Source organism: Panthera onca, chromosome C2 (genome assembly GCF_046562875.1).
Source record: "Panthera onca isolate mPanOnc1 chromosome C2, mPanOnc1 haplotype 2, whole genome shotgun sequence".
In the NCBI taxonomy this organism is placed as follows: domain Eukaryota; kingdom Metazoa; phylum Chordata; class Mammalia; order Carnivora; family Felidae; genus Panthera; species Panthera onca.
In genome coordinates this window covers 3178532-3190606 of record NC_138347.1, presented here as the reverse complement: position 1 = coordinate 3190606, position 12075 = coordinate 3178532, and the positions used below count along the sequence as shown (strand labels likewise).

Sequence of the window (12075 nt, the reverse complement as noted above, 5' to 3'; positions counted from 1 at the left end):
CCCAGCCGACTGAGCCACCCAGGCGCCCCTAAAAACATTTTTTTGAGAAAAGAGAAGTAACCAGGGGATTTCATTGATCTCCTCTCCTTTCCTGGGAGAGTCTATTTGTACGATCGTTATTTGTATATTTTAGGGTTTTGCTATTGGTTGGCCTGTGACAAGGTTTTTTGCCTCCATTCTACTCTCTAACTCACTTTGCTTTGATATAAAAATCAAGTTGATATCGAGCTGCGTGCCCAGCTCAGCGTCAAGGGTGCTGAGAGGCTTGGAGCAAACCGCCGCCTTTCCCGCCCACTGTTCCCACCTCTCGTGTCAGACACCTGCTTCCTGATCTTACAGTCGTTCCTTCTGCTGTCTTCCTCCCCGTTTCTAAACACTAAGTCACCCCTTCCACACCTGCTTTGGGCTCGCTGTCGTGGCAGGAGCCCCTGCTCGCTCTGGCTTTCCCCCATCTTCCCTGTGTGTTTGGCCTTGTGGCCACACCCCTGCTCGGTGTTAATGTTACCCTGACTGTGTAAATATGGGTCTGTGCCGAGCTGAGTGTGTAACTGTGATCACAACACTTTTCTGGGTCACGTGTTTGCTTCTGCCCGAGCGAACCGCTGCATTGCTGAGTCCCCTGGCCGAGTGCTCGTGGGGCCGTGGCTGACACCCTCGTGCTGATCCCCCTACGCCCTGCCTTCCAGAAGGCACATCGGAGCTGTGTGCCCCCAGAAGCTCTCCGTCTCCTGCTCGCAGGGGCTCGTCTCTGGGCCAGGCACAGGACATGTTCTTGAACTTTCCTTTGACATCACCTTCAGGAGTCCCCTCTCTTGCAGCGTATACCCTCTGCTTTCTTAGCTTTATTCCCCACTTTGAAAACGTCCAGAGGAAATATGCTGGGAGGTACATTTTGTTGAGACTTTGCAAACCTGAGAATGACTTTATTTCGGTCTCGTGATGCAATCTGTGTCCAAGTGCAGTTCCGAGATGCAGGTGACTGTCACCGGGGCTGGAGGCCACGGCGTCTCTGTGCCCTCGTGGCCACATCGCCTGGGGAGGAGGCCAGCGTCTTCTGTCTCCCGTCGGATGCTTCTCTCCTCCGTGCTGCTGCAGCGCCTTCCCGAAACCTCGTGTCCTTGAGTCGGGGACGTGTGCTCGGAGTCTCCCGAGACGGCCCTGCCCCCTCCCCGGCACGCACAGTCTCTTTCTAGAGCCTTTGCTAACTGAGCATCGGACCCTCCGAACAGAGTCTCTGGACTTCTGTGTGTTTGTGCTCCCATTGTCTCGTTCTCAGAGACTGACTTTTCTCTCCGCGCCCCCTCCCCCCACCGCCTTCCGCCCGTCCTCGAAGTTCAAAGTGTTCAGCAGAGCAGGGATTTTCCAGACCCTTCCTCGGCCTCTGTGCTCTGCGTTGAAGCTCCCGTTTTTGGCCCAAGGGTGGCTGCAGTTGTCTTTAGCTTCTGTGTTCTCGCTCTTCCTCTGCGCCTCAACGTTCGTTCACGCTGGTGTCTGCTTTTTGTGATGGAGACTTTCACTTATGTTTTAAATTATTATCAGTATTATTTTATGTTTAATTTACATCCAAGTTAGTTAGCATGTGGTGCGCCAGTGATTTCAGGAGGAGATTCCCTAATGCGCCCTCCCCCATTTAGCCCATCGCCCCTCCCACAGCCCCTCCAGCAGCCCTCTGTTTGTCCTCTGTATTTAAGAGTCTCTTCTGTTTTGTCCCCCTTCCTATTTTTATGTTATTCTGGCTTCCCTTCGGTTCACCTGTTTTGTCTCTTAAAGTCCTCATACGGGTGAGGTCATATGATGTCTGTCTTTCTCTGCCCGAATAATTTCGTCAGCACAGCCCTGTCCAGTTCCATGAGATGGAGGATTTCGGATATTTGGGGACAGTTGCCTGTCCCCGGAACCTGAGCCGCTGGGAAGCCACTGGGTGCGCGTGGGGCGTGGGCCGCGGCAAGCGGGCCTCTCCGTTGGCCGGCCTCGGAGCGTCTTCTTCACTCGGGAAGAAGACTCCAGAGAAGGACTCTCAGATTTCTCGCTCGGGGCACAGGCCTGGCGGCAGGGGCGGGGACGGGCTGGGGTCTCCCGTGTCGCGTGGAGGCTTTCCTTGCCCCTCACTCCCACCGTCCAGCTGCGCTCAACACGTCCTCCGTCTCCTGCGGGCCGGGGGACAGATGGGTCATCTGCGGAGAATGACGGGGAGGGTCCGGGGCTCTCTCTGCTTCCTGAGCAAACTTCCGGCCGGTTTCCTAGGCTTTTCACCCCCCTCCCGTCCAGTCCCTGGCCTTGCTGGAGCCCCGCAGGGCCGGCGGCTGGTCTGTTCCGAGGCCCTCGGTCTGCTTCCTCACGCAGCCTCGCCGGCCCTCTCAGACCCCGTTGACGCCATCCGTGGGGTGTGGTCACACGGCCAGCCGTCACTGGGCCTATTTTTGAGCCCACGGTTGCTTCAGCCCTGCACAAGAAAAGTGACACTGAGCCCATGTCAAGCTTCATGAGGGACATGACACGTTAATTGAGACAAATAAGGCGACAAGCTGAAGTGTGGCCCCTGGTGCTTGGGAACTCCTGCTGGAAGGTCACTTCCCACTCTTCCCTGTGCCCGCGTAGGAGCACGGAGAGGGCGCTCGACACCACCCGCTTTCAGCCTCCGACTAGGAAACCTGTTTCCGAAAACTCTTATGCCCTGGATAACAGTCTTTAGTTTTAAGATATTTTAGGTACAGTCAGTGTCTTAACATCTCTTTTAAGTCATAAATTCTGTTTAGATGATATTGTTGAGGCTTTTAAAGAATGTATCCAAAGTGATATAAATCCAGAGGAAGCACAGATAATACGGTGACCTCTCCAAAGTAAAGTTCCAGATCCTTTCATTTTTTTCAAAAATTTTTAATGTTTATATTTGAGAGAGAGAGAGAGAGAGCACGAGCAGAGCAGGAGCAGAGAGAGAGAGGGAGACATAGAATGCAAAGCAGGCTCCCGGCTCTGAGCTGTCAGCACAGAGCCCGACGCGGGGCTTGAACTCATGAACAGTGAGATCATGATTTGAGCCGAAGTTGGACGCTTAACCGACTGAGCCACCCAGGCGCCCTGAGTTCCAAATCCTTTAAACTGTGTCTGTGGGGGTGCCCGGGTGCCCCAGTCAGGTAAGCATCTAACTTCGGCTCAGGTCATGGTGAATCAACTGTGTCTATGAATGCATCACATTGAAGTTGATGTTCGTTTTCTTGTGGAGTCCGTTTCATACATAAGTTCTAAATTCAAGTGTAACAGTAGAGAGGTCTCTGCTGTGTGTGTGAGGCCCTGGTGAGTGGTGATCGCTTTCGTCCCCTGCCCGTGTCGTGAGCACTGATGACACCATCCCCACGGGCGTGCTGGGCATCAGGTGCGGCGCCTGGGACCTGCCGGGGCCTGAGGCCTGTCCTTACAGACATCAGATCTCTCTTTTGTTTGTGTGCAGGACATTCGCGGTGCCCTGCCCGTCCTTCCTTTTGAAAGGCAACGGACAGAGCGTGTTCCCTGCTCTCCGCGGGGGGTGGGGGCATCTGTCGTGGCTGCGGAGGCGTCTGGGCCGCCGGCGGTCCCTCGTCCCTCGCTCTCTGATGCTTCTGTCTGCTCCTGTGTGTGCCTTTGCCCCCTGCTCGGCCGACGGGCCGTCTCCGGCCCTCAAGCCTTCCTGCCCGTTCTCGTTGATTGCCTGACAGCTCTCTCGGCTGGGCGAGCGGGGTTCTGTCACGTCCCTTACCAGAGGACGCAAGGCGAAAACGGGCAGTGGATGAGAGGGCCGTGGGGTTGGCATGTCGACAGGGGAGCGACCCCGGGGACCTGTCGGTGCCCGTGTCACCTGCCTCGCCAGATGAGGGGCCACTGACAGCGAGACAGCCGTGCCCGTGGCCGCAATGCCCCGGGATCCTCCTCCCGCCCCGAATAGCCTGCACCCGCCCCAGTGCACGTGCCCCTGCTAGCGACAAGTCGTTTACCCGTAGATCTTTGGCTATGGTCTCCATCCGAAGTCCTGAGCCGCTTGGACGTGTCATGATTTTCTGTGCTTTCTAACATTTTCTTTTCAATTGTTTAAAAGCTCCAGTTACAGTTAAACCAAGACCTCAGCATCTTGCATCAAGATGACGGCTCATCCAAGAATAAAAGGGGCGTTTTGCCGAAGCATGCCACCAACGTGATGAGGTCTTGGCTCTTCCAGCACATAGGGGTAAGAACGCAAGTGACCGCACCGCTAGCCGCGCCCCGAGCTGCTCGCTTTCTGGCGCGCTCCCCGGGAAAGATGTGCGGGTCTGTGCGAGCAGGCCCGGCGTGAAGTATCGGTCTTTTGTCGACCGTCCAGACGTCGGGGTGGAGTGCGGGACGGAAGGAGGGTTACCAAAACCCGGAGGTCACCCCCTGAAGTGACTTAAACAGGAGGGCACCCCCGGTGAAAAGGGAATCCCTTCAGCTCACGTCAGTCCCGTGCGTGCGTGAGAGCCAGCTCCCCGTGAGTGATGACGGGGTGAGGTGGGGTGAGGTCAGTTAGGGAGGCGGGCAGGCAGAGGCTGGGTCGGGGCAAAACCCGGGCAGGCGGCGCGATGTCGCACGTATTGGACTTGGAAGGAAGAGGTGGGAAGGTCGAAGATCGCGATGTGGACGGGGGGGGGGGGGGGGGGGGGGGGCACGTGACACAGAGTGGGGCCCACAGACAGCACCCGCCCATCCACGTTGTGTGCGCGTGCCTGTTTCCTCCCCCGGGTCATGGCCGCGTCGTCTCCGCAAGGTGGCCCCTCCCGGGAAGCACGTACTCGCTGCTCCGTTCAGCGGGGGACACCCTCAGCCCGCGTGCCCCTGAGCCTGCGGGAGGCGTGTGGCCCGGAGCAGCTTCCAGGAGTGAGCGCCCAGCCTGCTGGCCGGGACCAGGAGCGACCAGGTTGGCTTTCGGGGGAGCGTGTGGCGAGACCGAGGTGGGAAAGTGGACACCACGTGCTGCGTTACAGCCACGTCCGGCGGAAGGAGGGGCCTTTGTGTAGTGAGGAGGGACGGGAGGTCGGGAGGTCCAGCAGGGAGCTGCCCGGAAGCCTCGGGAACCAGCTTCGCGGCCGGGTGCCTTCATCCCGGCTTGTTTTCTCTGGTGCACGCGCCCCCTGCCCCCGCGGCCCCGGCCTCCACGCGACCACACGGAGCGCCCGCGCCCCCGGTCGCCGTGGCCGTGGGCTGGCTCTGCCCCTCTCCGTCGCTGCCATGGGCGCCTGCTCGTGCCTTTGGTTGCCCGGCCTCTTCCTCCCTGCCCCGCGCTCCCCGTCCGCATCCCAGCGCGCCGTGCTTGTCGGCGAGGTGCCTGTCGGACCCAGGGCTCCTCGCGCCCTTTCCCTGCATCCACCGTTCGGGAAGCCCGCTGCCTGGGCCCGCGGCCTGCGTTTGTTCCCGGGACCGGTCTCCGTCCTCGCCCCGGCTGTGAGCCACGAGGCCAGCGTCCATCTCGGTCATCCCGCGTCTTCTGGGGTTTGGCCCTTGCCGCGGCCGGGTGGCACCCCCTTTTCTCTGACTGGCGTCAGGCTCCCTACCCGGGAGGTGACGGTCCAAAGTAGCAGCCGGCTCGAGGCTTTGAACCGGCATGTGATGTCGCTGAGCAGTCGGGGCGGGGAGGGGGGCAGGACCCCTCTCCCTTTCCTGGAGGGAAGGCCCTGAGGGAGCCGGGCCCCCGCTTCCCTCCTGCTCTGCTGTCCTGTTCTCCGCTAGCCACCCCCGCCTGCAGGACACGGCAACACGTGTCAGAGAGGACAGTGCCGTCTCTGAGCGGCGTGGCCGCACCTGGAAACGTGTCCCGAAAGGTTTCGCGTCAAGAGGAGAGGCTTTCTGGATGACGGGCACGGCGATGTTGGGTATCCGGACGCGAAGACTGGGCGTGGGGTTTAGGACACGCCCGTCTGCCGGACCGTCACACAGCTGGTCGAGTCGGCAGCGAGGGCTGGGGCGCCAGGAAGGCTCGGGCAGGTGGCAGGGACTGAGGGTGGGACGTACCCACGTCCGAGCCCACTGTGATCTCACGGCCGATGCGTGGTCGTCGCGCCGCAGACGGGTGGTAGGATCGGTGTTTTTCTTTTAAGTTTCCTTTAACGTGATGATCTGTGAAACAGTGAACCCTGTGATGAGGTTGAAGTGAAATGTTCCTCTGTTTCCCCCCATGCAGCATTTGCTGTCCTCTTGCCCTCATGTCTCGGAAGTCGCGTCCTCCCCGGTGGTAGGATAGCGTCTTCTGCTGTGTGATGGCTTTCCTTGTCTTTTCTTTTGTTTTTGGTGAAAAAGCACTTAGGTTTCCTGCCCCCTCTGACTTCATCAGCTTCCATTTATTATTGTTTTAAGTTTGTTTATTTTGAGAGAGAGAGAGAGAGAGAATGAGGGAAAGGCAGAGAGAGAGAGAGAGAGAGAGAGAGAGAGAGAGAGTCCCAAGCAGGCTCTGCTCTTTCAGCTCAGAGCCCAGTGCGGGACCCGAACCCACGAACCCTGAGATCATGACCCGAGCCGAAATCAAGAGTCGGGCCTTTAACTCACCGAACGCCCCAGGCGCCCCGCAAGTACGGTGTTTGCATTTGCACGGCCTCCACCTCCGGCCGTGTGCTGGGGGCCGACCGATCGAACCGCCGTCGTCTGAGGGAGCGGGCGCGCTGTGGGGGTGAGCGTGGCGCCCCGCCGGCGTGACGCCCGCCCACCGAGTGATACTCACGGGAGCCTCTGCCCCCCGTGTGCCCTCCGGGGCCCCGGGGCGTCCACAAGGGACGTGGGTGCGCGTAGGTCTGACAGTAAACGTCTTCCCGGTTTCTGCGTGCGGACGGTAACCAGTCTTGGAGAAACCGTTTGTGCCGTAGGTGGGAATTACCTTCCTTTGGGACCTCTGTGACTTTTGGTAGGTACTTCTGGTTTAATGCTGTTTTTTTTAAGTGAAAGGTACTGATCACAAGGGAAGGAGTGACGTAGCAGACCCGCGCATCCCCAGCGGTGGCTCGGTCCGCTGACCGCACACGCCGACCTAGCGGGGCGGCTCCCGAAAAGCCGTCCGCGCGGCCCCTTGTCGGTGTCTCCTCACGACACCTGTGACAGAAACGTGTCACCCCGCGGGACGGGCCTGGAACAGCCTGCCCTGCCCCTTCCCCGCGCCCTCCCGTTTACCCGGCCGTCGGATGGGGAGCGCGTGTGCCCTCCTGCCTCAGTTTCCTCATCTGTAGAATGGGGATGACCGCCGTGTCTCAGAAGTGACCGAGGAAAGCGGCTCCCTGTAGGACGTGCAGCCTGATGTCCGTGCCGCCTGGCCGGGTCACAGCTCAAGCCTGTGTCCGCGCGTGTGCTCCTAACGTACCCTCGGCGGGGCGGTCCCTAAATTAGCGGCCGTATCACGTGGTTGGGACAGTGACCCCCGCGGTGGCCGCAGCTCCTGGCGGTGGGGGCGCCACTCGTGCCGTCTGTGAGCCTCCGGCTGTCGCAGCCCGCCTTTGTCTGTGCCCCAACCGCCGCGTTGGCGCTGAGCGGCTCCGGGAGACGCTGCATTCTGTGCGGGACGTTTCTAAGACAAGTTTGTGAGGCTGAAGGCGTTTTAGCAGAACACTGTCGCTGCTCACCAGTCGTTTCGTTAACGTTTATTTATTTTCAGAGAGAGAGAGACAGAGAGAGAGAGAGAGCACGCACGCAGGGGGAGGGGCAGAGAGGGAGGGACAGGGAGAGAATTGCAAGCGGGCTCCACACCGTCAGCCTGACTCGGGGCTCAGGCTCACAAACCGTGAGATCACGACCTGAGCCAAACTCGGGGGGAGTTGGACGCTGAACCCACTGACCCGCCCGCCCAGGCGCCCCACTACTTAGCGGTCTTACTAAGGACTGTTCGCGCGTTTCTCGTCTACCCAGAGAAGCCGGACTTCCTGTGTAAACACCGAGGTTCACGGTAACTTTTCTTCTTGTTCGTAGCACCCCTACCCGACAGAAGATGAGAAAAAACAGATCGCTGCTCAGACAAATTTGACACTACTCCAAGTTAACAACTGGTAAGATGCGCCCGCTCCCCGGGGTCGTGCCAGTCGGCGCGATAGAACGCTTGAAAGTACGGACGCTAATAAATAGCGGAATTTGGCTGAAGGTTCCTGAGTTCTCGTGACCGGCAGCGCTGTCGTCAGGACTGGGATCGGTGGCGGGAGGCTTGGGAAGAGATCAGCGCACGCTCTCAGCTTTCGGGGATCAGTGGCCCTCGCGGTGGACCCTCTGCCCACACGCTGCTTGTGCAGTTAGACTCGCGTGTCCCCGCCGTGTTTCTCGCCCCGAGCCCCGACGCTCGGTGCCGATGGCCTGTTTTCGTGGGTAACCTTCTCCGGGTGGTGACGGCCGCCACGAGGCATCCTGACCTCGGGGGCACCCCCCGTGGCTCTCCCACCTTTGGGAGCCTTGTGCCACTTCGTTCAGCTCTGAGTGGGGGTCCAGGTGGTGGTCCCACCCGCAGCGGGGTCCTGTGGGGACCTCGGGGCCCTACGAGGGACACGCCTGGGACAGGTCGACTTCGTTGATGACACGTCCTCCTGTTCTAACCCCGGTGTCGCGTACTGTCGTGGACGCCTGAGCCCTGACCGCGTGTCCCGGAAATCAGGGCTGCTCCCGTCAGCAATGGCGCTGGGCTCCAGGGGCGCACTTCCGTTCTGTGCGCCTGTCGCTTGTGTCCTTTGTGTTCACGCGCGCACGTGTGGACGCGAGTCCAGCTTACAGAACGGGCCCGTGTAGAAGAGAAGAGAGCACACGTGCTATCAGTCGGAAATACCGTTAGAGCTTACACCTGAAGGTCAGGTGGGCTCCGGGGTACGTGACGGGGTCTCCCGGCATACGCAGTCATCTGTGCGGGACGTGTGCTCAGGTACCGCACCAAACATCTCCGGTATCCTGCCGTGGGCCATTGTTGCGGTTTTGGGAGCCGGTGGTAGACCATAGTCCTCGAACTGTCTCCTGTGGAATCTTGAAATGCCGTTAGCAGAAACGGAGGTTTCACACGTGTTGTCGCTGTGACGTTCGTGACGGCCTAGGACACGCTCCGTTTCCTCCTGTCCCCTCGTGTGACACGTCCTGTCTCGGTTCGGTCCTACCAGTGGTCGATCCGTTGGGGGTGAATGTTAGAGACACTTGTTTGCACATTGTGATGCTTTTGCCGCTGCCCGGCCTTCCCACTTTTCTTCAGGGTTGACTTCCTTGAGCTCTGTTAGCAGAATTGTCTTGTCTAGAAGGTTTGACCTCAACTTTTTTTTTTTTTTTTTTTTAAATTTTGGTTAATGTTTGTTTTTGAGAGAGAAACAGAGCACGAGCAGGGGAGGGGCAGAGAGAGAGAGACAGACAGACAGAATCCGAAGCAGGCTTCAGGCTCTGAGCCGTCAGCACAGAGCCCGACGCGGGGCTCGAACCCACGAACCGTGAGATCATGGCCTGAGCCGACGTCGGACGCTTAACCAACAGAGCCACCCAGGAGCTCCTGCTTGTTTCTGTTTTTAGAGTGTATCTTCCTGCAATTGTAGATGGTTTTGAACGCGAGGGTTATAGATTTTTTTTATTTAAAAAAAATTTTTTTTTTTAACGTTTTTATTCATTTTTGAGACAGAGAGAGACAGAGCATGAATGGGGGAGGGTCAGAGAGAGGGAGACACAGAATCTGAAGCAGGCTCCGGGCTCTGAGCTGTCAGCACAGGGGCCCGATGCGGGGCTCGAACTCACGGACCGCGAGATCGTGACCTGAGCCGAAGTCGGCGCTCAACCGACTGAGCCACCCAGGCGCCCCGAGGGTTATATTTTTTAAACTGTATTTGAGTAATCTCTGCCCCCAACGTGGGGTTCGAATTCACGACCTGAGATCATGAGCGGGCCAGCCAGGCACCCAGGACCGTTAGGATTTTAACGCTAAGTGACCTTGTCACTGGTCCGGGCCCAGCTCTGCTCTGTGTCGGGGACACCGAGAGCAGCGTGTGGTGGCACAGCACCGGGACAGAAGTAGAGCCCGCGTGTCCGCTGGTGCTTGTCTTTCTCTTGCTGTCAGGGTCCCGCTGCGGGGGTTAGCGGGCTGGGCTGCGGCGAGAGGTGAGCCCCTGTCGCTGTCCTCCTGGAGGAGGCCCGGCCAGTGCAGCTGTGGCCCGGTCGGAGCGTGCGGTCCGAGCTCGCCAGCGGCCGTGGGCGTCCCGCAGGCTGCGGTCACAGCAGGTGGGGGGGGCGCGGGGAGACAGAGCCCCCTCCCGGGTGCCGGCAGGGGTGCAGGCTTTCCGTCCACACGCTTACGAGCCGCCTGCCCTGCCGACCTCAGGCTCCCGCAGCAGTGGTTGTGCACGTGTGGGGTCAGGGGTCGGGTCCCCGCGGGGGTGGTGAGTCGCTTCTGAGCTGCCTCGTGGTGGGGGCGGTTAGTGACCTAGGAACTTAGTTCCTCTGGGACTGGCCCGTCGTGAGCGGCGTGCAGGGTCGCAGGTCTGGCCCCGGAGCCGTGCTTGGAGGTGACCACGAGGTCAGGGCGGGACAGGACCCCCGGGTGTGCAGTGTGGCCGCTCCCCGGCCCCCTCCCCGGGGACACCGGCGCCCCACCTGCCATCCACGTGCGCTGGGCCGGGGGAGAGGTGCGCGGGCCACCTGAGGTCCAGGCTGGCTCTGACGCCTCCCCTGTAGGGACGTTTGCTGTCCCAGTGACCGCTTCTGGTGTCGCCCTCCGCACCCAGGTTCATCAACGCCAGAAGACGGATTCTTCAGCCCATGTTGGATTCCAGTTGCTCAGAAACCCCAAAAACTAAGAAGAAGACAGCTCAGAACAGACCGGTCCAGAGGTTTTGGCCCGACTCCATCGCCTCGGGAGCTGCACAGCCGCCGCCCAGCGAGCTGGCCATGTCGGAAGGTGGGCCTCGCGGGGGCTGGGGGGGCGGTGGGGACAGGGATGGGGAGGGGGGCCGTGGGGGGGGGGCCCAGAGGCTGGGGGAGGGCCTGGCTGCTTGGGGGCAGCAGGGGTGTGGGCAGGGACGGCCTTGACTGCGGTGGCAGCCGTGAGCCTTGGGTCGCGGCGGCTGCCGTGTTTCGCGCGTGACGCGGGAGGGAGGCATCGCGTACGGAGCGCGGTGCGTCTGGGAGGCCCGGTGTCCTGTGCGTTCTGTCCTTTTGCCCCTTTTCGTGTTTCTTTTCCCTGGGAGCTCGGAGCTCAGGATGGAGCTCTGCCAGCCCCACCACCTGGCATCTCACCCCTTTTCCCCGTGAGCCCCCGTGGCTGGTCCCCTCTGACGGTGTCCCTCTCCCTCATCACAGGCCCCCGTCCCCGCATGCTCCATAAGCACCTTTCCGTGGGCACGCCTTGCCCAGGTGTGGACTGTCTGGGTGTGTGTGGTTCTCGGTGTGTAGGTGGTGTTCCCAGCCCGTCCCCACTGTCTCGTTCTTCCTGTTTTTCTCAGCAGTTTGCCGTTCCCGAGGAAAGTTCGCGGCCGTTACGTCTTCAAACACTTTCTGACAGCCCCCCCCCCCGCCCCGCCCCCTCCGGGCCCCCAGGTCCCCGTCTGTCCTGCTGTTCTTTCTAGGGTTTGGGATTCCGTCTCTCGTTTCCGTTTTGATAGTTTCCACGTCTGTGTTGGGGCTTCGCTAACCTTTTCTCCCGTGGTTAAGCTGCCACCGGTCCCACCACGGGCGTGTCTCAGGGTAGACATCCTAGTGCGCGTTTCCGGAAGTTCGGGACAGTCTTTGGCGGCGCTCGTGGCTCTCCTTCGTAGCATACAGTCACAACAACCGCTTTGATGGCCTCCTCTGCTGGTTCTAACATCTGTCAGCCCCAGGCTGGTTTCCGGTGACCCGGTTTTCTGCTCACTGTGGGTGGTTTTCCTGCCTGGTGATCCTGGACTGGATGGCGGGCCTTGTGAATGCCACCTTGCTGGGGGCGGGTGCTTTTGCACGGGGGCAAGGCTCTCGAGCTCTGTTCCAGCCCTGAAGGGACCCTCTCGTGCCCTGCTCGGTGGTCGGCCCTCGTTTGGTGACCAGCGGTACTCAGCCCTGGGCAGACCCCCCGCAACCAAGGCCGGACCTCGGGTGGCACCCCACCCCCACGCCCCTCCACCCGCCCGGCCTGGGCAT

General features: G+C 60.2%; 1 protein-coding gene across 5 annotated transcripts in view; it reads left to right on the top strand.

Annotated features, from left to right (window-relative positions):
- The window catches only part of PKNOX1 (PBX/knotted 1 homeobox 1), a 59208-nt gene that overhangs the window by 41927 nt on the left and 5206 nt on the right, over positions 1 to 12075 (top strand). For all 5 annotated transcript variants that reach the window (XM_078452726.2, XM_078452727.2, XM_078452723.2 and 2 more), the window contains 3 exons: positions 4070 to 4198; positions 7930 to 8006; positions 10689 to 10861. In XM_078452726.2, the coding sequence (XP_078308852.1) occupies positions 4070 to 4198; positions 7930 to 8006; positions 10689 to 10861 (379 nt within the window). The remainder of the gene's footprint in view (positions 1 to 4069; positions 4199 to 7929; positions 8007 to 10688; positions 10862 to 12075) is intronic.